This window comes from Vicia villosa, linkage group LG2 (assembly GCF_029867415.1).
Source record: "Vicia villosa cultivar HV-30 ecotype Madison, WI linkage group LG2, Vvil1.0, whole genome shotgun sequence".
Taxonomy (NCBI): Eukaryota; Viridiplantae; Streptophyta; class Magnoliopsida; order Fabales; family Fabaceae; genus Vicia; species Vicia villosa.
In genome coordinates this window covers 176,146,283-176,174,273 of record NC_081181.1, presented here as the reverse complement: position 1 = coordinate 176,174,273, position 27,991 = coordinate 176,146,283, and the positions used below count along the sequence as shown (strand labels likewise).

General features: G+C 35.8%; 1 protein-coding gene across 1 annotated transcript; it reads right to left on the bottom strand.

Moving 5' to 3' along the window:
* Positions 1 to 8,502: 8,502 nt before the first annotated feature.
* LOC131653055 (uncharacterized) lies at positions 8,503 to 16,953 on the bottom strand. Its single transcript, XM_058923093.1, has 17 exons — positions 16,715 to 16,953; positions 15,770 to 15,881; positions 15,531 to 15,674; positions 15,362 to 15,445; positions 15,144 to 15,287; positions 14,905 to 15,045; positions 14,537 to 14,620; positions 13,812 to 14,264; positions 13,297 to 13,692; positions 12,853 to 13,197; positions 12,629 to 12,763; positions 11,602 to 11,832; positions 10,802 to 11,233; positions 10,232 to 10,660; positions 9,662 to 10,090; positions 9,092 to 9,520; positions 8,503 to 8,952 (listed from the first exon to the last, which is right to left on the bottom strand). The coding sequence occupies exons 1-17, from the start codon at positions 16,826 to 16,828 to the stop codon at positions 8,651 to 8,653; spliced, it is 4,404 nt and encodes a 1,467-aa protein (XP_058779076.1). The 5' UTR covers positions 16,829 to 16,953; the 3' UTR covers positions 8,503 to 8,650.
* Between the last annotated feature and the right edge of the window lie 11,038 nt (positions 16,954 to 27,991).

Here is a 27,991-nt window from a genome sequence, read left to right as displayed (position 1 = left end):
GGACTCGAGAAGCCATTTCCCTCCACCTTTGGGCATACTCCTTGAATGATTCATCCTTCTTCTGTGACATGTTTTGTAATTGCATCCGATTGGGTGCCATGTCCAAGTTGTACTTGTACTGCTTCAAGAATGTATTAGTGTCATACCCCAAAATTTGCCCATTAAATTTTCATACTCAAGCTCATTTGAATATGGAAGTCTCAATACTCGACTGAGTATACACTCTCCTAAACAACAACCTTCCAACTAGGGTTTTCTCTTTCTCAAAGAAAAGTCAGGTTCTGAATGCCTCCAATGGACTCCATGGCCTCCCATATGATTCAAATGATCCTCATGTCAAGTGTCAAGCTCTGATTCAAAAGATTGCTCACTCAATGGTCCGAACGATCAGTAATCGACTAGTTGACCTAAAAGTCAAACTATGGTCAAACCACAGTCAAAACTTCCGATTTTTGGTCAACATCCTCATTATGAAGTACCATTCATCATTTGATCAAGGATTGAGCAGGATTCATCAAGAAAAGATCAGAAATCAACAATTCAAAAGTTTCTAAATTAGGGTTTCATAGGAGAAAGTCAACTGAACTTTGACCGGCCATAACTTCTACATGGAACATCAGAAATTTCCCATCCAAAGCTCAATTTGAAGGAAATTGAATTCTCTACAATTTTGTCTCTCACATGCCAAGACCAAAAATGCTTCATTTGAGAGATATGAGCCAATACATTACAGGTCCCTCTAAAGGATCGCGAAAAAGTCATTTTTCTCAAAGCTCATAACTTGGACATGGTAGACTCAATTGAGATGAAACCAAAGGGAGCCTTTAGAGGACCCTTTGAGCTTTCTAAAAAGTCCTATAACATGTTCATGCCACAAAAATTGAAGGAGATATGAGGCTCAGAAGTTGGTTAAATTTCAAGAAGTGCATGAAACCATAATTGAATAATTTTGTGTTTTTGAACTAATGAGCTCAAGTTTTGGACTTCAGACACATATATGACACAAATAAGGACCTATAAAACAATTCTCATATTTTTGGCATTTTACATATATTTATTTGAATTTTATTCATTTAAATGCAAAATAAATTGGGTAAAATATCAAAAATAGTAAAATAAATTATGGGGCTTTGTTTTGGATCACATAAGGGCCCAAGAAATACCTTGAGGGCCAGGGAATTTCGTTCAAGCATGTTTTGAATTTTTATTTTATTTATTTTTGATTTTTACTCAATTTAAATCAAGAAAAATAAAATAAAGATCAAATTGATATATGATCAAATCTTTTCATTCAAATATTATTCTTAGGACTCAATTAAATATTTGATTTGGGAAGAAATTGATTGAATGAAAATAGAAAGGTTTCATACAAAATAAATCAAATTTTTTCCAATATTCTCAAGTCATCAATCACACAAATTCTTTCCAAAACAATTGACCTAATCTCTCCCTCTATATATACCTAACTTATTCAGAAACAAAGGGGACGAATTGGCAGCCAAAGAACTAGGGTTTTCAAAGACACAAAAAATCAAAGAAAGATGTGGAACTAGGAGTCATCGTTGCAGCCACTTGCCAGGCCTCATACTCATTCAATCCCCTTTCTAAGGTAACATAGAACAGGAATCGAAGGTTTATTCGCAGCTGAATCTCCAGGAGAAGGCGCGGGTAAATCCGCAGGAAAAAGGGACCGGGAATGTGAAGAAGATGATGATCCGTACTGGGGTCCACAAGCCACGCGTGTGTGATTATGAGTAGCCGGTCAAAGTCAGCATCTCCTCCCTCCATTGTGATTGGTTCGTCAAACGTGCAAGAGGGGCCCGGTCTGACTTTTTCCATTTAACTAGTAATTTTGTATTTATTATCTTCTTGTTAATCCACTAACAGTTCATAGCGCTTAGTACAGTGGTTGGAGGGATGGATCTATGATCAAGGGGACGCTGGATCGATCCCCATTGTCCAGCAATTTATTTTTCCTTTTGCTTATTTGTACTTGTCTATATATCCAGCGCGTATAGTCAATGCAGGTTCATGGTGCACCTGCGCTTATCAGCCATAAGATCTCTATCCACGCAAATCCAAGGGTCCTGGAGACGCTGCCTCACCATACACCCTCATAGACCAGCAACACAAAATCCCAGCTAAGTAGTGCCTATTTTTATTATTCTATTATTGTTAATTTTAATTACAAACAATTTTATTTAAGTTCTTTTCCCTTCTTTTTTTATTATTATAACTCTTTATTCATATTTTTTATTTCAATAAGTTAATTTTTGCATTAAAATTTTAATCATTAATATTTAATCGAAATTCCGATTTTGTTTATATAATATTAAAAATAATTGTCTTTTTGCTAATAATGTCTTAGGGTAACTATTTAGCGTTTTGAACTAATTAAAATTATTTTATGTCTTAAATCTTGATTTCATCATGAACACTAATCATTGTTAGGTAGGTGTCATCCATCACATTAGTGTCTTTTCTCCTAAAAACTTCATTCCCTAAAAAATCAGGGTTTCCCTGAATCTTTTCAAAAAACCTCGTGTTTTTCTTATTTTATTTATTTTTAAACTATTTTATTCAGGGTTGACCTTTAAATACACTAACATCCTTTTTCTTTATGCCCAACTTTTCAGGGTTACCTCGAGATTCTCCGACTACGCGCCATGCCAATAAAGCTAAGTCTTGATTCTACACTCATTTAAATATTTTATATTTCGCCCTTTTATTTATTTTAGGGTTCGCCTTCAAAATAGAATGAACTCTGCATACACTCATCCTTTTCTGTTCGCCTTTTAATTTTCAGAGTTATAAAGGGTTCGAGGGTTGATCCAAGGTTCGAGGCAGATCAGAACATTCAAGATTTTCTAATTAATTATTGTCCTTTCATATTCTTTGCCTTTTAATTCCCCCGTCCCCGCAGGTGTTTATTGTAATAGCGTAGGTTTTAATTCCTGCCTTTAATTTCTGTCATTTTACAAACTGCGTGGTTAGTAATCTTAGGGAGTGCAAGCCTTGAAAATAAATTAGATCACTAATTATAAGATAAAATTATCTGAATATTAATCACGTGCTTGTTGCACACACTCACCTTTAGGGTACCTCTCTTATGTTGCCTGTTGCCTGTTGCCTTTCAATTCAAACATAATAGTCAAGTCCCTTCGAATATAGGGATACCTTAGCCTGCTGCCTTCGATTCAAAATCACCACGTCCCTCTGATAAAAGATCATAGTCCCTTCGAGTTGCCTACGATAAATATGATCTCGTCCCTCGATAAGATGGTGATAGTCCCTTCGAATGCTAAGGTATCTTTATTGTTGCCTCAATGACTATTTTATCCTTCCCTAAAGACTACTCACCTCTTCATGGTGAGGACAGTTTGTGGCGAATGATATTCTCTCGATGACCCGCACATCCAATTGAAAGACTTCCTACCTTCTCATGGTATGGATAGACCCTTTCAAACGAAAGACTTAAAGAACACGAAAGACAATGTAGGGTAGGTAGCTATTAATTGCTCGCTCGCATTCAAACAAATTCAAAATACTTTTCACACATCCTTTTCAAAATAATTTCAAAAACAAGGCTACGCTTATTTACAAGCTAAAGTCCTTAAACGAAATCTTTTACTATTCACACACGACACTTCAAACTTTTCAAACAAACAAGTGAGCTAAGCAATTAAGAGCCCATGGATAACCATGGATGCAAAGGGTGCCTTACACCTTCCCTTTGTATAACTTACCCCCCGAACTCAAAATCTTTCAAAGGTCTTTCCTGTTCTTTTTGCCTTTCCAATTGGATAAAATAAAAGTCGGTGGCGACTCTTGCTATCCGCGACATTTCGATCGATAAAAAGTCAGTTCACCGTGTTACAATTAGCAAGATCATTCCAGCTTCGGATATAGGATTTCTCCAATTGCATGTACCAGTCAACAGATGCCCCGCTTAAGCTATCTTGGAAGAAATGTATCATCAGCTTTTGATCGTGGGCATATGCAGCCATTTTTCGCACATACATGCGCAAGTGGTTTCTCGGACACGTGAGTCCTTTGTATTTCTCGAAGTCAGGAATCTTGAATTTGTGTGGGATAGTCAAGTCTGAGACCAAGCTCATTTCGAAGGCATCCACATCGAAAGCATTGTATCCTTCTACCACCTTTAGTCTCTCCTCTAGCGTTTTGATCTGTTCACTGTCCTTGAGGTCTTCCCTAGAGTTGAGATTAGACTGCTGCGTCTGAGGTGCTTGGTCTGTGTTGTCCACCTCTTGTACTCCGTATTGTAGATCCAGGTAATCATTATCCTTAAGGACATTGTTAGCAGGAACGCGAACTGTGCGGGTTGTCCCTTTTGTTTGTGGAGTGGGGACAAACCCTTCTTGAGAGGTCTCTCCTTTCTCTTGGAATTGGATAGCTTTCCTGACAGATCGGACCTGAGGTCTGTCCTTAGCCGGGCCAAAGCCTGAAACAAATCCTAGCAGCAAGTTTCCGTCGTTGGGGATCTCCTCATACTAGTCTTGAACCTCCTTAGCCTTTTCTTACTTATCCATGAGATCTTTCATGAAGCTCAGCATTTGGGTCATTCCTCCTTTGAGATCCTCAACAGTGCCTTTCAATTGGGTCACTTCCTCACGAAGGGCGGCTTGGTTTTGCTCTAGTTGTTCCATCGCTTTCTTTTGCTGAAATCTGGTCTGATAAGACGGTCGGGATGTTAGATTATCCTTCCCAATGGTCTCTTGCTCTGAAGGTAAAAGAGAGATCTTCTTTCAATGCCATGAAAATGATATGCATGCCATGAATGATATGCTTTATTCGTGTTTATGCCTTATCCACATCCATTGGTTAAATATAATAACTCCTTCTTTTTTCTTTTTTATCACCTTTTTTTTTATAAGACCCGATGCAAGAATGCACATGATGCACGATGAATGCCACAATTATATGAGATATATATATAAGAAATAATGAAAGCGTACAGTTAAACACATAAGCACATAAGCCCTAGGTTCATAGGTTCGACGTAACGGCTCAGGAGCCTACCCTTCCCACGGGAATGTTCTAGAAGGTCTCATGGGATTGTTCGTAGCCGCCGAGACTTTTTGTCTCTTTGGATTTTGGAACAACTCATTGGTCCATGAGGTTCGAATTTTAGGGGTTGGTTCCCAGAGAGATCAGCTAAATACCCAGTCCAGCCCTCAACAAGGTCGAGCCTCGTATCAGACCTTTCCGAATATTTAACCCACTCTGAGTGAAATTATAATAAGACTCGTAGGCGATGTAATTCCCCTCTGGTCATTATGATAATTCCCACGCTTAGGCTTAACAGCAATCACATATAAAACCCAACAGTGCAAATTATAACAATTAAGCATTTTATACAGATATGACAAATAAACATTTAATGAAAACCATAAATAAATAAATAATTAAATATTTATTATTAAAAAAATAAACCTTCCCCCAAACTCTAAAAATGGCAAATTTCCAAACCCTAATCGCTCGCCAAAAACCTAAGTAATTTGCCAAACCTAAACCCTCTCAAGCCTTAGGAGCATAATAATTCACCATTGATGATTTTCCCCAGCAGAGTCGCCAGCTGTAGCAACCTGCCCTAAAAATAAATGTTTTAGAGTCGCCACCTATTCTGAAGGGCGAATAGGAAACTCTACGCAGTTAAGAGATCGGGGTAAGTTATTATAATCAGGTCGAGGGAAGGTGTTAGGCACCCTCAACCCTTTCCTAAGGTTTTATGTTCAAAGTAAAGGTTAATGGCTAAATATTGAGGTTTATAGCTAAGGAAGTGAATAGGGTGAAAATTGAGATTTGAACTGAATGGAGGTTTTAGGGAAGGGGACTCGCCTTGGTTATCCAAGTGCCTACGTATCTCCTTATGGAGAATCAGAGTCAACGTAGTTCGGGCACAGGGTTGTACGCCTTAGAATTTGATTTGAATGGTTTGAAGTTGTTTTGAGGCTTTTTGAATGGCCTATCGTAGTTTGTGATTTTGATTTGAAAGGCGTTTTGAATTGCCTGATTGAGAAGGATGAAAATCCGTAGTTTGTGGTTTGATGTGTTTTAAGTGTTTGGGCGTACAACCCTGATTAGATATAGCACCGTTAGATGCGGTGACCAATAGATTTGGTCAATATAGCTAACGGATTACGGGGCATTGCTGATTACTCGGATCGATAGATTGATCGTCGCGGGCAGCAAATTAAATATGTTTTGAATTTTATGTATTTTTTATCTCTCGTCTAATGCGACTAATAGCTTTAGTCGGGTTGAGGAGAGAATGATTGAGAGTTACTTAAATTTATAAATTAATCAGAACAATTTATTTCTCGTCTAATACGACTAATGGATTTAGTCGGTTCGAGGAGAAATTAAGTCATCAACAAAAACAATTAAACAAATTTTAGAAATTTGATTAATTAGTTTATCAAAATAGACAATTGACACATTTTAGAATTTTAGTTAATTAGTTATCAAAAAAACAAATTAATCTTTATTAAAATTAATTTAAATAAGTTTTATTTTGTTTATTCACAGGGGGGTGTATTTTGTTGGGTGTTAGCAAATTGGGGTGGTGTAAGAAGTACAAGGCCAAGCCCAAAGCTATGTGGTAATCCGTTTGGTTGTGTGTGGCGCGCGTGTATGGTTCACGCTGTGTACCCAAGTGTGGAGCGTTGGATCTAGATCTACAGGCATCCTATGGCCTGCATGTATTTGCGTTGAAGGAGTATGATGAGGTATGCACACAGAATCAAAGTTCACGTGTGAGACGTATGGCTATCAAGAAGCCACATGTCATGCATCGGACGGCTGAACGAGTGTTACATCCCACCCTTTCTCATTTCTCCATTTCATTTCTCCACTTTTTCTCTCTCTCTTCTTTCTCGGTCTCTCTCCTCTCTCTTCTCTCTTCCTTACACTCAAACGAGACCCAGAAAATAAACCACAACCACCGTCGGCCACCCCTCACACCACCCTCCAGCCACCGTGAACCTTGAAAACCGATGAAGATTCCGATGAATCTTCATCGTCCCCACCCAGACCTTCATGTTTAAACCCAGAACCCTTCGAAACCCATGAACCCTAAGCCTAACCCCTTGAATACAAAAACCCTAACCCTAAATTGATGAACCCTAACCCTAAATCGAAACCTAAAACCTCCCAATTCGTACCCAGATTCAAAGCACAGTCACAATAGAGCATGCAATTCAAGATCTTAAGCTAAGTGGATTCGATTGATACCTTTAATCTTGTATTCTGGAAGTGTAAGCTCCCTCCTGATCTCCCTTTCTCCTCTTCTGTTTTGCAGGTTAAATCGAAGATGAAGACGCTTGAGCTTGCCGCGGCGAAAGGGTTTTTTTTCAGAAGAAATTTTCCGACCCTGCTTTGTTCTTTTTCTTCTCTTCTTATAGGCTTAGGTTTTCTTTTAATTAGGAAATCTTAGATTCACTTTAGGTTATTATGTTAGTCTCCTTACGTTTTGATTCAGATTTATTCATTCGTGATTGTAATCTTGTTCTGAGTTAATGAGAAGATTTGATTCAGTTTTTGTTTGTTGTATGATTGTGATTTTCTGTTATGATTCGTGTGGGCCTGGGTTGAGAGATTGGAACTAGGGTTTCACAGAGCAGTGGTGGCGCAGATGCGTGAGGGAGATGATGAATAGTGGCCGGGTCGGTTTGACCCGGTCCACTCCTTGGTCCATACGTGACCCCACCTGATAGGCCCATTGACCGTTTTTCTTGCTATTTGCGGCCCAAAGAAACAACAAAAATGACAACAACAAAAAAACCCAATTAACCATGAATTAATTTGTTTTAACTTAATTAATCAATTAATCAGTAACACTAATTAACTAATATAACCCAATAGAATGCTTTAATGAATAATGTTTTGATAACCAATTATATTAATACTAATAATAATAAAACTTAATTAATCTTTGATAACCCAATATTAATTTTAAAACTAATATCTAGGATTTAACAAATATTAATAAGCTATGATTAATAGTAATGTAACTGTTTAAATGATGATAAGCAAATGGGTCTATTGGGCCCCAAATTTTTTCTAAAACACACCTATCTGTTTTCTTATTCCTAAGAAGCAAAAAAAAGAAAAGACCCAATGCCAATTGGATTTAGAGAGATTTTTGCTATTTACACCCTTTTTATTTTAAACCAATTTATACAGGATTCTTATAGGAGAGCGAGTTTAATAATAGATATATCAAACCCTATGGCTCCTAATTTTTAACGCCCTTAATAAATTGGCGGATGCAAGTTTTATCGGGTAAATTTTGGGGTATGATAGTATGCATTCAGGCAAGTCATAGAATTATCAACCAGGGTACTCACATTGTACAAGTATCAACCATATCCATGTACCATGCACAACTGAACAAGTAGAAGCAAGAACTTAATCCAAACAACTGAACAAATTTCTTCCACGCACGATAAAAGGCATTAAGCAATAAGCATTAAAAAGAACTTACACTAAACACCAACAGTCATCATAATGTCTTCCATACTTACAAAGCATGAACATCAAATAATTAGAATCATGATCATCAAATAAATAGTATCATGATCATTCACTAAGTTGCAAACAGTAACAAACACTACATAGACTGTTAAGTTCAATTTTGATGAAGATCTTGAAGAGGTAGCCTCTTAGCAAACTTATTCCTTGAGACAGTCGAGCTAATGTCTTCCTTGTCAGTTTTAATGTTCTCTTTCATAGCAAAAGTACCAACACTATCTCTTGCTGCAGGTTTTTGAGACAAATTCATTTCAATCCTCATCTTTTTATGCATCATTGATGACTCATGGAGCCTGGGAGTAAAAATGATGCTTTTCTCTCCACTTGCTGCAATTGGTGTACCTGCTGATGATGAGTCCAATTTCTTTTGATAAGTATCTTCATCTTCAGAAGCAGTGTCTGGAAATCAAGGTTTACAAAAAAAAATCAATTCATTGGTTACGTAGAAAGACAGAGTCACTTATTTCAGAGAAAAAATACAGGGCAGTGCAATTGCAATTTGTTGAATACCATAAACACTTCAAATTTAAACTCCTACCTTTGGCAAAAAGTTGTTGAAGGCCGAAACCACATGACTCCATTTCACTAGATTGCACCGCAGCTGGAAAAAGCTCATCTGTTTTCAGCTCCTCATCTGAATTTGCACCACTAATATTATCGACATCACTCATTTTCCTTTTCCGGCTCGTCGAATAAGCTTGATTTTCATCTTTAGGTCCATCTAGACCAATATCATCATGAACATTGGAGGTGTCAAAAAACTTGCTTATTTCTCGCTGCGCTGAAATGCAATCCTCCCGATGGCTTTCCTCTTCAATCATGGAAATCTCCATCTCTTTATGCATCATGGATGATTCATTGAACTTTGGAGTAAATAGAATGCTTTTCTCGCCACTTGAAATTGCTGTAGCCTTTGATGGTGACTCCAACTTCTTTTGAATAACATCTTCATCTCCAGAAGCAGTGTCTAGAAATCAAGATTTACAAAAACAAAAATCAATCCATTGGTTACATAGAAAGACAGAGTCACTTGTTTCAGAGAAAAAATACAGGGCAGTGCAATTGCAATTTGTTGAATACCATAAACACTTGAAATTTAAACTCCTACCTTTAGCAAAAAGTTGTTGAAGGCCGAAACCACATGACTCCATTTCACTAGATTGCACCGCAGCTGGAAAAAGCTCATCTGTTTTCAGCTCCTCATCTGAATTTGCACCACTAATATTATCGACATCACTCATTTTCCTTTTCCGGCTCGTCGAATAAGCTTGATTTTCATCTTTAGGTCCATCTAGACCAATATCATCATGAACATTGGAGGTGTCAAAAAACTTGCTTATTTCTCGCTGCGCTGAAATGCAATCCTCCCGATGGTTTTCCTCTTCAATCATGGAAATCTCCATCTCTTTATGCATCATGGATGATTCATTGAACTTTGGAGTAAATAGAATGCTTTTCTCGCCACTTGAAATTGCTGTAGCCTTTGATGGTGACTCCAACTTCTTTTGAATAGCATCTTCATCTCCAGAAGCAGTGTCTAGAAATCAAGATTTACAAAAACAAAAATCAATCCATTGGTTACATAGAAAGACAGAGTCACTTGTTTCAGAGAAAAAATACAGGGCAGTGCAATTGCAATTTGTTGAATACCATAAACACTTGAAATTTAAACTCCTACCTTTAGCAAAAAGTTGTTGAAGGCCGAAACCACATGACTCCATTTCACTAGATTGCACCGCAGCTGGAAAAAGCTCATCTGTTTTCAGCTCCTCATCTGAATTTGCACCACTAATATTATCGACATCACTCATTTTCCTTTTCCGGCTCGTCGAATAAGCTTGATTTTCATCTTTAGGTCCATCTAGACCAATATCATCATGAACATTGGAGGTGTCAAAAAACTTGCTTATTTCTCGCTGCGCTGAAATGCAATCCTCCCGATGGTTTTCCTCTTCAATCATGGAAATCTCCATCTCTTTATGCATCATGGATGATTCATTGAACTTTGGAGTAAATAGAATGCTTTTCTCGCCACTTGAAATTGCTGTAGCCTTTGATGGTGACTCCAACTTCTTTTGAATAGCATCTTCATCTCCAGAAGCAGTGTCTAGAAATCAAGATTTACAAAAACAAAAATCAATCCATTGGTTACATAGAAAGACAGAGTCACTTGTTTCAGAGAAAAAATACAGGGCAGTGCAATTGCAATTTGTTGAATACCATAAACACTTGAAATTTAAACTCCTACCTTTAGCAAAAAGTTGTTGAAGGCCGAAACCACATGACTCCATTTCACTAGATTGCACCGCAGCTGGAAAAAGCTCATCTGTTTTCAGCTCCTCATCTGAATTTGCACCACTAATATTATCGACATCACTCATTTTCCTTTTCCGGCTCGTCGAATAAGCTTGATTTTCATCTTTAGGTCCATCTAGACCAATATCATCATGAACATTGGAGGTGTCAAAAAACTTGCTTATTTCTCGCTGCGCTGAAATGCAATCCTCCCGATGGTTTTCCTCTTCAATCATGGAAATCTCCATCTCTTTATGCATCATGGATGATTCATTGAACTTTGGAGTAAATAGAATGCTTTTCTCGCCACTTGAAATTGCTGTAGCCTTTGATGGTGACTCCAACTTCTTTTGAATAGCATCTTCATCTCCAGAAGAAGCAGTATCTACAAATAAAGGTTTACATACATCAATTAATTCTTATATAGAAAAATAATAATGTGTACAAAATTTTATCAAAAAAAAGATCTGCAACTGCAATCTGATTTGCATCACAGATGTTTTTAAACGTAATCTGTCTTCACAATTTTAGAAAAAATATATATATTTTCTTCAAAAATTTTGAAAATATATCTAACAACTTTAGAAATTTTAAAAATATCAATATTGTTTTCTTTGTTTCTGAAAACGCATTGTTTCCAAAAATAAACAGGGCAACGAAATTGCGACCATAACAATGATTTTAAACAATTCATGAATACATAAGCACTTGAACAGGAATTGAAATGAATTCCTTACTCAAAATTTAAACTACCTTGAGCAAAGAGTTGTTGAAGGCCAAAATCAGATGACTCCATTTCACTATATTGAGGCTCAGCTAGAACAAGCTCATTTGCTTTCACTTCCTTATTTGAATTTGCACCATTAATATCATCACCATCACCATCACTCCTTTTCCTTTTCTGGCTCGCATGATAAGCTTGATTTTCATCTTCTGCTGAGTCCAACTTCTTTTGATTAGAATCTTCATCTCCAGAAGCAGTGTCTACAAATAAAGGTTTACATGAACATCAATTTATCAATTAATTATATAGAAAAGATCATCTGTAAAATATTTAATTATATAAAGAAAATATCATGTGTAAAATATTTAATTACAGAAAGATCTGCAACCACAATCATGTATTTAACTGCAATGTAAGAGAAAGTTTACATTCGTATCATTTTAACTTCAATTAACAAACATAAAAATAATATCGGTCCAATATTTTCCTCATGAGTTAAAAACTACGTTGTTAATTTCGGATAGCGGGATGACCGCTACTGTGAGCTTTTAAGACCAAGGCAAATACTTAAAATAAGTTCCAACAACATGCATAATGCCTTAGAAACAGAAGTTCCAACAACACCATCAACATAAGTTCCCACCAAAATCAAATTATAAATGTACTCAAAATGACTAAACCAAATTCTAAACGTAAACAAAATGACTAAATCACATCCCCGTCTGTCTCATCTTCACTTCTAAGTTCCACCACATTAATATCATCTTGCTAATCTCTTGATTCAAACTCTTTATAGGAGTTCCAATGCCAACCTATGTCAATATTGTCACCAATAGGTTTTAAAAAAACCTTTGTTGTTGGAAGTGTGCCAACCTATCTTTCAAAATTTTGGAAAACAGATCTAACAGTTTTAGAAATTTTTAAAATGTCAACATTGTTTCAGAAAATAATCAGGGCAATGAAATTGTGACCATGACTATGATTTCACTCATTTCATGAATACATAAACACTTGAACAGAAACTGAAGTGCGTTCTCTACTCAAAATTCAAACTACCTTGAGCAAAAAGTTCTTGAAGGCCAAACTCACATGACTCCATTTCACTAGATTGCAGCACAGCTGGAACAAGCTCATCTGCTTTCACTTCCTCGTCTGAATTTGCACCATTATTATCATCCATATCACTCCATCCTATAAATGGTTACAAGGTTAAGAAATCTTGCTAATATATGTCTATACATGGCTAATCATCAACTATTTGGGTGGAAAAATTAATTTACCTGTTTCAAACATTTTGTGAACATTGAAATCACTAGTCTCTGCTTCCCTTAACAGATCAGTAGGCAGAAACTGAACTGGTGACCCAGCTGATTCTGCAAAACTAGATGAAAGAACCTCATCTAGAAGATCTCCACCAGTCACATAGGTGTTCATCAAACCAGTTTTTATGTTTGATCCTTGAGTGCTATTTCTGTCACCTGGGTTAACAGATCCAGGAACATTAAGATCACTGGACTTGCCTTTAATATGTGGAGAAGTGGTTGGAAACTGATCTGGTTCCTTATCAAGTAAATGACCAACCCTCACATTGGTCTTCTCCCAAAATTCCTTCTCAGCAACAGTATCTAGAAATATAAAGTTTGAAAAATTATAAATAAAACTAATATTCTTATAAAAAAAAAAAACAAAAATCAAATATAAAACTGATATAGAACTTGATATACCTGAAGCTTCCATTTGAACATCGATACCAATGTCAGAGTTCAATTGAGTGTTATTTGTGATACCTGGATTAACAGATCCAGGAACACTTTCAAGAAGATCAAATTTATCATCCACATTCGCAACTTCATCCTCCAACATAAGATCCTCATTATGGCTCATGACCATCGCATTAGGTTCTGCATGCATAACATCTTCATTGGGATCAATGTTCTCCCTATTAACACCAATCTGCACGCTTTCTTCCATATTACAAAATATAACATCTCTTGGGGACACTGAATTAATTTGCAACTTGGTAGATGAACCGACTATTTCCTTTGAAGCTGGATTTATACACATCTTTTGCGACAATTCAAACTTTGCCCCACTTGTACATGCATTTTTAGTAGCTGTGCCTAAAATATCAAGGTTAGAGATTATAACTCATTTGTATTAAAAAATGTTGAATGGTTAAGAAATATTTCTAACATGTACACTATGACTATATGTTATTTGGCTAAAGAAAACAATTTACCTGTAACAACCATTTTATCAGCATCAAGATCACTAGTGTCGACTTCGCTTAATGGATTAGTTTTTAGAAACTGAACTGGAGTCCCATCTGAATCTCCAAAACTAGACGAATGAACCTCATCTAGAGTATTCTCAACATTCACATTGGTGTTATCATCAGTACTTTTTGCACACGGTGATGCATCAAGGCAGGTTGTAGCAGCTTGGGATATTACACAATGATAATCTCCTAATTTGGGAACTTGATCAACTGATCCTTGATGGACATCAGTATCTTCATGAACATCAGTACTTTCACTCGATGTCTGAAAATCTCTCAACATCATATAGTTGCCAAACCCATCTAAAATATTGGCACTCATTTGAATGTCTTCTTCCACATAAAAAGATCCAACCTTGTCACTTCTTTCAGCTGACCTCACTTCACAGGCATCTATATGCCCAGCAGCAGTGCCTAAAATATAAGTGTTTCAGAAACTATACATTAATTCCAATAAAAAACAACTATATCACTTGTTTATGTCAGGTGGAAGAAATATTCAAAAAAATCATACTTCTATACTAGCAGAAAGACACACGTGATAGTGCTTGTCTGTCAACATTTTTCAATTTTCTTTACAATTATGACACCAATAATTTTCTATAGCCTTCATAAATAGTTGGAGATTGTAAGTTATACACATCAAATCACAAACTATCAATAACTTTCAAAAATCCTCCATTTACCTGAATCAATCATGTCATGAACATTATGATCACCAGGTGTTGCAATCTTCACTTCATAGGCATCTGCATTTTCAGCAGCAGTACCTAAAATATAAAGGTTTGAGATATCAAAACTAACAAAGTGTAAAAGATAAAAGTAAATTGATGTGTGGAAGTAATTTTAAAGAAAATAACAAATTAGAGGATTAAGAAATCCCACTTATATACTAGATTAGAAGAAAGATTAGTACATCAAAAGGTTTATGAGAACAATCATGGAAAAAATTAAAAATAAAAAATTATCCACCAAAAACTGGTAATTCCTTTATAAATAGTCATATAGATTACAAATTACAGACTAAATAAAATTTCAAAAAACTTCTCTGTACCCGAATCAACATTGTATTGATCGTTAAGATCGCGGGACTTGACTTCACCAAGTGGAGAAGTGTTTAGATCTGGTTCCTTATCAAGTAAATGCCCTGCTCTCACATCTGTCTTCTCATTAGAATCCTTCTCGGCAACAGTATCTAGATATATAGAGTTTAAAAAATTATAAATAAACTATAAACTAATATTCTGATAAAAACAAAAACCAAAGACAAAACTAATATAGAACTTGATATACCTGAAGCTTCCATTTGAGCATCAGTATCTTCGTCAAAGTTCAATTCTGTAATTTTCAAATTCGATTTGTCTTCATCGAATCGTAAGGGGCATGACACGAGATCATTAAGGTCACTGGACTTAACCTCATCAGTATGCGTTGCAACTGTTGATGCATCAAGGCACATATCAACAATCACAAACTATTATTAAATTTTAAAAAAAAAAAAAGAACTATACCTGAATCGACAATGTGACAAGTATTAAGATCACTTGGTGCAGGTGACTTCACTTCACAGGCTTCGGCATTTCCAGCGGCGATGCCTAAAATACATAAATTTGAGATTTTTAAAAAAATGTTCCAATAAAATTAAACACAACACTTTAAAATCCAAAACGTTCCCTATACCTGAATCGTCAGTGTGAGGAGCATTAAAATCAGATTTGCCTTCACTTATTGGAGAACTGGTTAGAACTTGATCTTGTTCCTCATCAAGTAAGTGTTCAGCACTTACATTAGTTTTCACATTAATATCCTTCTCAGCAACAGTATCTAGAATTATAAAGTTTGAAAAACTATAAATAAACAAATACTTATAAAAACAAAAATCAAATACAAAACTAACATAGAACTTGATATAACTAAACCTTCCATTTGAACATCAGAATCACTGTCAGAGTCCAATACTATAATTTCCACATTCGATTTGTCAGCATCAGATCGTAACCGGCGTGACCCGGGATTCTCATTTTTTTCTTCCTGTTTGCATAAGTAAGCCAAACCAATAACTAAATAAAGAAATAACTCAAGAGTAAAGACTATTTTAGGCCCTAAGACACACTGAAAAAAATCTGTAAAAAAAAAAAACTAAAAATTTAGACAACAAAACTAGTAATTATTAAGTTTCATATATTATCAGATGGACTAAGGTTCCTTTGTTACATACTATCACAACAACAAAAAAAACTTCTTGTATTAAAAAAATATATATCAATCAAAAATGATTTTAAAGACAAGCTACTCAAACAAAACAATTCTCTTATATTTAAAAATTGATTTTTTTTTTGTCTTTTCTAATTTAATCTACTTATCTACTTAATGTTGTAAGGGGAAAAACATGATTTTACAAAAAAAAAACTAAAATTCTATTTACCACTAATAATCTTGTTCCAGAAATCAAAAATAAATAAAACAGAAAAATACAATAAAACTGTGCTGTGCAAAACTATAAAAGATCACAAAAAGTGATTATTCAAAAACTCAATTTTTTTAAACTAGTTTATGTTCCTAATAATCACGTTAAAAGAGGAAAAAACATGATTTTTCCAAACCCTATAATTATAATTACCCTTAACAATTCTGATTTCAGCCATCAAAACTCAAAACAACCGACACCTCGGAAAAAAAGCGCGTCTTGTGAGACACTTGCACCGACACTTGTAGTTACGCTTAATTTATTATTGTTTTCAAATTATTATCGGTGTCGATGTATCAGTGTTAGTGTCGGTGTTCTATGTGTCCATGTTTCATAGCAACAAATAGAGAAAAAAAACATTAAACATTAGAAAATGAGCGTGATGAGAAACCCTAACCTTGTAGATCAAAGAAAGCTTCTCAGCCATGTCTTTATTCTTAAGATTAGCAGGAATACCGTGCTTCTTGCAGAGGCTTTGAAGCTTCTTCCTCTTCATTGCAAAGAAATCCATCTTTTTCTTTTGAGTTTGTGTAGAAAAAATCGCAACAGTTTTGGGAATTTTTCAGAGGGTTTGAGAGAGGAAAGAAAGTGAAATGAAAGGTTTGTGGAATTTGAAATTTGAAAAAGTGAAGAAATGGTTCGGTTTCCCGCTGTTGTTGGAACTTATTAACTGTATTGGATTTTCTTTTCGGGTTCGGTTTTATAGTCGTTTGGGGATTGTTTGTTTTGAGAGAATTAGGAGGGGGAGAAAGTGGTAAGAGAGAGTTATCAAAAGTGGTAAGAGAGAGTTATCAGAGAAATGAGATATTTCTTTTGTTTGGTTTGGTTTGGTAGTGAAATAGATACAAGAGAAAACAAAAAAAGTGGGTACAAGGAGATTTTTCTTTTCTTCGGCGGGATAATGATCTAAATATGATTTCAGTATTTTTAAATTATATAATAAATATTAAATATACATTATTTAGGATCGTTAGATTGAAATCTCACCGTCAATAAAGTCGTGACTATAGTAAATTACTAACTACAGCAAATCATGTTTCTTTTCTTTGTTGTTCGTAAAGAGATACAAGATGAGACCGTATTTGTTCATTCTTTATTTTTTATTTTGGTTTATATTGTTATGTGTTTGAGTCGCAAAAAGATAAATATTAGACAGAACGATACAATACAAATCTTAAAGGGTCGTTTAAGAGAAAGGGTTTTGGAGGCAAAGAAATGGCATATTGACGTAGCTCGCCAGTTTCTAAGAAGCAAAAAAAGAATGAGCTTTTTTTCTTGTGAGAGTAACTTGCAAGGGAAATTGTTGAAGATGTACCAAAAATGATCCATTTAATTGCTACCTCTTTCATTGATTCATCAAGAACTTCACTTTGTGGTGTCGGGAGTATATGTCACTCGTGTGGTCGACCTATGGCCTTTAAGGCGTCAAGCGGCCTTTGCAAAATACATATGACCCGTTTGATGGCCTTAACCTATGATGTCATCGATTCAGACAAGGCAATGTATGCAGAAATGAGCAATTTATTATAATTTTGTCGAGTCTTAGGAAAATATGTATGGTACTCTAACTCAAGAGGATAAACTATAATATAAGTTGACTGATAAATGGAAGAAGTTGAAGCGGTGTTAGTATAGTCTGAAGCAATGTTAGGAGAACATGGAAATGACTAATGAAATATATGAGGCTTCTGAGAGAGAAGTGGGGAAGCTTTAGGATATGAAAAGTCATATACGAGTAAAGTTGTTATTGCATACACAACATGTGAGTCAAAGAGTTACTCGTATGCAATGATTCAAGTTTCCCGAAATTGAAGCTGCAATATTCTCCCTGGCAAGTTTCCTTGGAACTTTATCTCAGTCTTCTCTGCTTATATTAAACATGCGGCATCATTGTCTCACCCTTCAATGCTTCAATACACTTTGCTTAAGTTAATATTTCTTGCATCTTCACTTTCCATAATCTAACAAAGTTCTCTCTAGAAAACATGTTGATCTACCATTTAGAATCCACGGTGCTCATTTGTATACAAAATCTCTTTGTCTCACGGTGGGTGCCACTTGTTGTGAAAAACTGGTAGAATAATTAAAAGCACTTTAGAAGAAATATTCAGAGTTAAATCACACCAAAAAAATTGATGTGTATGGATAATATACAATGACAACCAAAATAAATGATATCCAAAATGAAAGAAAAAATTATTTGTGCAATAAGACACCAATTTAACTTTGTAGAATAAATACAATAATTTATATATCCAGTTCGATCAAACGATCCAGTTCGATCAAACGATCTAGAGAGAGAGAGAGAGAGAGAGAGAGAGAGAGAGAGAGAGAGAGAGAGAGAGAGAGAGAGAGAGAGAGAGAGAGAGAGAGAGAGAGAGAGAGAGAGAGAGAGAGAGAGAGAGAGAGAGAGAGAGAGAGAGAGAGAGAGAACTCTCAAATTCACTATTCTTCCAAAAGTTATTACAAAATATTAAAGACGAGTTAGAAGAAAATAATCGTTCAAGTTCCTAAAAACAAATCTTATTTTTACCTAGATGTTATTCATTTTTTCCAACTCTCCATATATGAATCACACAAACCCAGTGTATTTAAAAGTGTTCTCAATTCCCCTTAGATATCTCCATGGATTTTCCATATTGTAATAACACTCTCTTAAGAATTTATTCTTGTCCACTCTAAGATTAGTATTAGGATTCTCAAACCCTTTTTTATGTCTTCGCCTCTAAAGTTAAGAAGGTTGTGATAACAAAGATGTAAGATATATATATATATATATATATATATATATATATATGTGTGTGTGTGTGTGTGTGTGTGTGTGTGTGTGTGTGTGTGTTTATAACTGCTGAAATTTATTGGATTCATAATAAGTCCAAAACTCAACTCATTGACGAATGAATCCACATACGAAGATGAAGAAGCCTAAAACACATGAATTGAGAAAATCGGATGGACATCATGATTACTTTTATGTCTTTTTGATTTCAATAGTCTCGAAATATATTTCACTTCTCCTGTATGTTAACATTTACTTTTATTTTTGAAATTGTAAAATATAAAATTGAATTGATTAATGTATAAGTAAGTTTAAAATAGAGTTATTAAATATAAAATTATTAAAAAAATTATTTATATTTGAGACCATTATTATTAGTTCTTTATTGCTTACTCACTTTCTAACAAAATATAGTATAGTAGAAACTTAATAATTTTTTATAATTAATTATAAGTGTACAAATCATTTTTATATATAAATTTGTTGATTTATAAATATTAAAAACAATTTTTTATTAATATATAATAAAAATATAAAAGAATATTATTTCGAAGGATTGGACTATAAAACAAAAAATTATATTTATCTATTTCAACTAATATTGTTCTATCACATTTACTTTTTTATTTTATTTTTCTTTATAAAATTATAAAATTTATTTCATTTAATTTATTTTTTCTCTAATCTCTCATATAACAATCCATCAACTAAATTTATTTTTATATTTTTCCCATAAAACTTACTACTATAAAATATGATCTCAAAGGATGGTTTTTGAGTTTTATTATTAAATATGATTTTTTTAATAATGAAGTTTATTCGACGAAGTAATACTAATTTGTCTATTCATTTTCTGTCTTAAATAAACATTAAATAAATAGTGAAAATTCATAATAATCAATAAAAAGATCACATACCGAGGGAGTAGATAATGAAATACAAGTTACTATAAAGTATGATCTCAAAGGATGGTTTTTGAGTTTTATTATTAAATATGATTTTTAAATATTTTGCTAATGATGAAGTTTATTCGACGAAGTAATACTAATTTGTCTACTCATTTTCTGTCTTAAATAAACATTAAATAAATTGTGAAAATTCATAATAATTAATAAAAAATCAGATACTGAATACAAGTTATATAGCGCCTGTACTGGGAATACATTTTGTAGGTAGTCACCACGTAAATAAAAGTAGATCTCAAAAACCGAAAAAGTACTCCTGTGTGGCTTGTACATGAATACTGTACTTCTAGTCAATCTAGTAATGTGTGTTTGGTTTCGTAGAATAAGAAAGGGGGTGATAAAGTAGGAAGAGAAATCACATAACAGTTGGTATTTATTTGTTTATTTATTTATTTGAAATTACCATTGGTATATATTTTCCATCGTTTGGAACCAACAGGAATCTCAAGGAAAGGAAATAAATGTTTAAGCAAATAATTAAGACAATTTTTTTATCGTCCCCATGAGATCAAGATTCGTGTTAAGAACTCCAAAATATCCGTAAATTTTTTTATCGTCCCCATGAGATGAAGATTCGTGTTAAGAACTCCAAAATATCCGTAAATTTCGGAGATGCATCTCCGAAATTACTCATTTTCACATTTTCAATTATTTCGAAAATGCATATCCAAAAATACTCTTTTTTGAATTTTTTTGGATATGCATATTTGAAATAACATATAGATCAGTTTCGGAGATGCATCTCTGAAATATTCTCTGAATTTTTTTTCTTTTCTAAACAATGATCAATCTCATATTTTACATTAATCTACAAAATATAACATAATCGACAAAATATAACACGTAAATTAGAATAAAATATCAATATTATAACTACGAAAATAGTTGTACGGGTAAGTGCTCAGTGTCAAAATATTACAACATGAGTACAAAAAAGTCATGAATAAAACATAAATAGGCAACTGCTAATGAGTATGCCTAATGTGAACACCCTACGACCTCCTCTGCCTCATATACGCCGCCACACCGGTCGCGTCATTAACCATCCTCTCCACAATGGCAACAGCCTCTGGACCGCCCTGCTCAATAATACGTCTGTCTAATGCATCATACCCAAGCATTTGTATTCGTTGGCATATCAGCAGGAGATCTGTGGCATGGTCATCCTCGACCGGCTGGTTCTCCAAGATCTCTTCATGTGCTGGCCTAGGTGGATCTCCAGGAGCATCGGATGTCATCAAAGGATGTGACACCCGATAAAACCATGCCACGTACCCATCTACACAGTGCCAGCTCTGGATGACCACCATCTGATACTCCTCAAGCACCAAATGATACACCCAATTGTCAAATATAGCAATGAGGCCCACTCGGGTAACGGTGTCAGGAGCAACCTCAAACGGAGACCTCAGTATCATCAGCATGCGTCCAAACTGTCTCATGCACCGCTCCGGCAGATACCTGACCATGGTGTTAGTCCCATATGTCAACCATCCAAAATATAATGTGATGCGATCGAATGGGACACCATTACCGTAATCAGTGAAGGGCATCCAATGGATGTCATCGTGAACAGTGCGGTCGAGGTACACACGATATGGGTCCATCTTGTTATTCCCCCTTTGGAGGATGTATCGTGCGGCCCTGGGCATGGCGTCATCGTACACAAGATCAATGTCGAAGTTGTGGATGCGGTGGAAGTATGAGATGATCCAACCTTGAAATACAAATACGATAATATGTTAAAAATAAATATGAACCATAATTAAATGTGAAATAATTAAAAAGAAATGTACCGTAAGGAGTGTGCAAGATCCAGTCAACTGTTTGGTCATCCAGTTGGAGGCTTCATTCAGCTTCTAGTATAGGTATACCAGAATGGCGGTCCCCCAGTTCCATTCGTGAACTGTAGTCAGATCAATAAAGTATAGGAGATAAGTCATGTCGACGTAGGTTGCACTTTTGTCCACAAAGAGTGCAGTGCCTACCAAGAACATGAACCAACACTGCAGAGCGCAACCACGGTGATACTCAACAAAAAGCCTTTCACCCTCCTCTTCAGACTCTGCTGCCACCACCAAGTGGTTCTCATAAAGCTCTTTCAAGCTGGAGAATCGGATATGCGTCCCACTCGTCGCTCTACACTCATAATCCACCATGTTTGGGTCCATACCCGGATAGTCCACCATCCACTTTATGGCTTCAACCCTTTGAATCCGAGAATGGTCCAGTAACCTCTCTTTGATCGGCAGGTGGAGCAGACAGACCACATCGTGTAGGGGATCATCAACTTCCTAACAGAAAAGTGGAAAGAAGACGTCTCCTTGTGCCACTGTTCGACAAAAGCCCCCTGCATGTCGTCGCTGATGGAACTATATTCGGTCATGAATAAGCCACCAAGCCCGCTCCCAACTACAACGTCATTAAACTACTGAGCCCGTGGTTTAAACAGATCACATATTTTTCGCGCATGGTTCACGGATTTTATGGTCGCCCGTTCCTGTCATAACAAAAACAAAAAACATTATTAGTTAAACCGCTAGAAGAAAGTGCAATAAAAACATAAATAAAAAACGGATAAATTATAAAGTGCAATAAAAAAACAACCTCTCCCTCCCAAGCTCGTTGAGCGACATGGTCATGGTAGTAAATCAACACAAATGTGTCTGCAGGCCCTCCCGAGTAGCCCTCCTCTTCCTCCGCATCATCCTCGTCGTGCTCAGAGTGAACATCGGGTATCTCTTCCTCCCCAATTCCCACCTCCTCTTTATCCTTACGTACCTCAACCTCACGGGAAGAAGACGCCCGAGCCAGCCGACTCCTCGATCCATACGAGGAACCTACAAGCGCCTCATCCATTTAGACGGGCACTCGTACTCGACCCCGCCCACGTGTCGCTGCTAGTTGTGTATCCCGCTTGCGTCGAGCCGATGCCGTCTGGGTTTCCCTACCCTGTATAAGTCGTGTCTGGTTTCCTGACATTTTCATTAAAAAAATTGCACCAGGTAAGACGTTGAAACAATTAAGAAAATAAAAAAGCAGTTCAGACTATATTCAAAAGTGCATTTTCGAAACTGGTCAAAGGTGATTTCGGAAATGCACTTCCGAAAACGCTTACGATTCTCCATTTTTGAAGTCCCCATTTCTTGCCCTAAACCATTTAAAATCCTATTTTTACCAACCAAACACTACTACATGTTGCTAATAACTTCAACTAACTACATTTTGTTAATTTCTATCACCCCTAACAAGATTAAATTCAATTCAGTTTAGTGTTTAGAAACTTACAATTTGTTTGAAGCTTTTAGTGTGCCTTTGAGTGAGCCTTTGAACCCTTTGATGTTGTAGAGCAACTTTAGATTGTGTAGAAAGTTTGGAGAAATGGATGTAGTGGTGAAATTTTGAAGTTTTGAGTAGAATGAAATCAGAGGGGTGGCTCTTTTGAAATAACAGAAAAATGCAGCATAATTCGGAGATGCATCTCCGAAGACGTAAAAAAAGGGTTATTTCAGAGATGCATCTTCGGAAACACCTTTTTTTTCAAAAATAATTAATTTCGTAAATGCATCTCCGAAATAATCCTTGTTTACGTATTCGGAGATGTATCTCCGAATTATAAGGGCATTTATGAAATTTTTCTAGGGGTTGCCAAGAAGCCAGGGAGGAGTATAAAGAAATTGTCATAATTAATTCTTGAAAATATATCCTTTTTTCTTTTAATATTTATAATTTCTTCTTTTTGGATTTGGTATTTGTAAATATTTTTATTTGATTTTTTGGTTCACATTCTTATGTTTTTTTGTATGAAAGGAATGAGGGCTAAGTCCAAAACAACAAACAAAACTCAACTGATACCACTAGAGCCCCTAAATAAAATATTGAGCATAAAATTCAGACAATCTAAAAACTCCAGACGTCTTTCTCCATAAAACTTTAGGCTATGTTTAGCCAAGGTGTCAGCACACATATTGACTTTTCTGTGAATTTTCACAACGTTGACCTCTTGGAAAGAAGACATGGTAGCCTTGATGTTGTGAATTAAATTCATATCCATTAACTTGTTGATCTTCCCCTAGATTATATTAACAACTTCTAGATTACTCACTTGGATTTCAATTTGATTGTAGTCTTTATTAAGAGCAAGTCTAAAACTTCAAGAGCACCCCAAAGTTCAGCGGTTAGGATACTACATTTACCAATACTCTTGGAGAAACCACACAACTAAACACCTTCACTATTTCTAGCTAAACCTCCATATCCAACATCGTTATTCTTTGAGACTGCACCATCAATATTGATGGAAATCCAATCTCTTTCAGGCGTTATCCACTTTGTATCCATGTTGTTTGGCTCTCTATTGATAGCCTTTTTTTACAACATCATACTTTGGTTGTAGCACCTGACAGGCTCCTTTATATACTCAACCATGTTATACGAAGTAACAAAATCTGGAACGAAATACCTTTCATTACGCCAGTACCAAAGTTGATGGCACGTAGTCGCCCAATGGATGTACCAATTATTAATTCTCCCAGGTTTCATCTTCACATTCAGAGGAAGCCAGTTTGGAATATTAGCTTCGAAAAATATATATGTGTAAAAAATTGTCAACATTTAAAGCCACACGGTTTTCGCATGCCGACAATCTCTCATAACATGAAGAATAATTTCTTCTTCTCTAGTGCAGTCTTCACAATAAGGATCCCTTAGGTTGAATTGACTAAGGTATTGATTGGTTTTGATTCCTTTATGGTGCAACATCCAAATAAAGCTTCGTATTCTCTCCAGAACATTCAATTTTCAAATGTGACGCCACAAATCCATATATTCTTCTATTGTTCCTGCTATAATGTTAATTCTCTATTTTATGGTTGGGATTATGTTTGGTAAAAACTAACTTATGGCAACATGTTAAACAAGATGTTATATCTTCAATCGGTGAGACATGTCGAGCAAGATGTCCTATGCAGGATCATCCGACAACGTGACTGTTATGGACAGTTGGTTCTTTCAAGTCTGTTTCATTTACAGTTGTAGAATGTTTTGGAATATTATGCAATCCTATGTGGTGCTTGATTCAGGGACAAAAGATTGTCTCTATTTTCAAGATACCTGATTAGCTTTTAAATATGGAGAAGATTTAGGAAACTAACAATTGGAGCCTTATCTTTATGGAGAAGATTTTGGAAAATATTTTGCAGGGCCATACTGCGATTTGAAGGCCCGATCCAGTCCAGAAGATTGTTTTAAATAGCAAGCAACAAACCTAATTGTTTCCTGGAACTTACAGTGTATTTTATGTTAGGGTTTGTGCAATCTTGTGAATTGTGAGCCTCTCTAATATTATCTTGATAGAAGAGTAGGATTGTGTCTTTGAGTTGTAAGTTTTGTCATTCACTCATAAGCTTTTAAGCATTGAGTGATTGTGTGTCTTGGAAGTGTGTCTTCTAAAGTTTTGAAATTGATTATCACAGTTGTGATTAAGGGGGATTGAGAACGGTCTCATACCTAGGTGAGTCTTAGGTAGAAGTGTATAACGGGTAGTGATTAGGCAAGAATGTTGTAAATTGGAGGTTGGTTACGTGTAAACTAGAGGTTGTTTGCATAGAACTTCAAACTGATATTATTATAGTGGACTTATCCCTGACTTGGTAGCCCCTGAGTAGGTGTTGTTATACACCAAATTGGGTGAACAATTTCTTGTGTTCATTTAAGTTTCTGCACTATTTTATTGTATACCCTGTCATTGTGTGTTGTTTAAAGATCATTGTCCCGACATCTCTTAGGACATTTGTGATCTAAACACCAGAATTTCAATTGGTATCAGAGCAGACATCCTGCTCTAACTCTGGGTGAGATTTTGGGAATATAATTTTTGGTACAATGGACAAGGAAGGATTAGGATTCATGAATAGTTGCTGGCCTCTTCGGATCAGTTTGTGGCTTTTTCCTTTGTTTTGGATGGTAAGGTATTGGCTTCTGATGTGGTTTGCACTTCCAATAATATGCCTAATAGAAAAGTTTTGTGGGATGATCTTAGTAATGTTTTGGAATTGCATTTGATTCTTGGTCGATTCTTGGTGATTTTAATGCTATCATTGGTGCCCATGAGCATAGTGGTATTCATGCTCTGGCGAATGGTCCTATGTGAAATTTTTAGTTAGGAACTGATGTGAACCAGCTGTTTCATGTCCCTACTAAGGGAGTTTATTTACTCGGTCCAATAAAAGGTTTTCCCCTTGTCTCATTAAGAGAAGGTTAGATAGGGTCATTGTCAATCAGGCTTGGTTGGATCTCTGTGTAGGTAATGCTATTTGTACTCTTACGAAGTTGCGTTTAGATCACTTTCCTCTTCTTCTTGAGTTCTCCATATCTTCCTCTAAAGTGGTTTCACAATTTAAGTTTTTGAAGACTTTGTCTCTACACAATGGTTGCAAGAAGTTACTTTCGGATTGTTGGAATCATAAGGTCTCGGGGTGTCTGTTAGAGGTTCTGGACAGGAAGCTTAATATTTTAAAGAAGGAGCTTAAAGTCTGGAATTATTCTAGTTTCGAGAATGTCACAGATAATGTTTTGATGGCTGAAACAGAGCTGGACCAGATTCAGCTTGTCCGATAGGGGCTGATGGTAATTTCAATAGGTTGGAGAAGGATGCTCAGGACCAGTTATCTCTTGCATTGGATATGGAGGAATGGTTTTGGAAAGAAAAAGATAAGATTAAATGGCATCTTAAGGGTGATTGGAACATATCATTCTTTCACCGTATGGCTAAAATTCGTAATGCGTTTAAGTCGATGTCTATTCTTAGGAAGGGAGAAGAGACTTTGACGGATCCGGTTTAGATTGCCTCGCATATGGTGGATCATTTCAAGAATCTTTTTGCTCATACCGTTTCTTTTTTTAGGATTGCTATTTGGTGGCTGACAGCATCCACTGGTTGGTAAATGTCGAGATGAACAAAATGCTCACTTTTATTCCCTCTTTGGTTGAGATAAAAGTTGCGGTGTTTGCGCTCAATTAAGATAACTCTCCTTGTCCGGACGGGTTTGGTGCTTCCTTCTATCATTCATATTGGGAGATTATTCATCACGACGTCGCAACTGCGGTTATTCAATTTTTCTATAATAGGTGGCTTCCCCCACAGTTTCAATGCTAATGTGTTAATGCTTATTCCGAATGTTGATAATGCAGATTCTTTGGATCTTTTTCGGCCTATAGCGTTATCTATCTTCAAGTGTATAGTATCTAAAATTATTGCGGTTAGACTTGCGACTATAATGCCGTTGTTAGTTTCTCAAGAGCAAATGGGTTTTATTCAAGGTAGACAAATCAAAGATTGTATTGCGTTGGCTTAAGAGGCGTTTAATCTTCTTGATTCCAAGACTTGGTGCGGTAATGTCGCGCTCAAGGTGGATATTACGAAGGCCTTTGACACGTTAAATTGGAATTTTCTTCTTCAAGTTCTCCATCAGTTCGGGTTCAATGAAAAGTTATGTCAATGGATTAAATGTATGATGTATCTTGCAGTTTGGTTGGCTTTCTATATCGGTAAACGACGCTCTTCATGGTTTCTTTAATTGTACTAGGGGAGTCCGGCAAGGTGACCCATTATCTTCGTTTTTTATTTTGTCTTGTGGAAGATGTTCTTGGAAGGAAAATCAGTAAGATGGTTAGCGCTGGAGCTCTTTCTTTGATTAGGGGGCCTAATCTCATTAAGGTTCCTTCTCATTTATTCTATGCCAACGATGTGCTGATTTTTTGTAAAGGAAGTGTTGCTAATACAAAGAACATGGTTATGACTTTTAAGGCTTATGAGGCAGCGTCTAGCCAGGCGGTTTATTGCATTAAGTCTTATATTTTTGGTGGAGCTATGTCACAATCTCAGTTGAATATTATCTCGGCTCTGTCGGGTTTCAATATTGCAAATTCT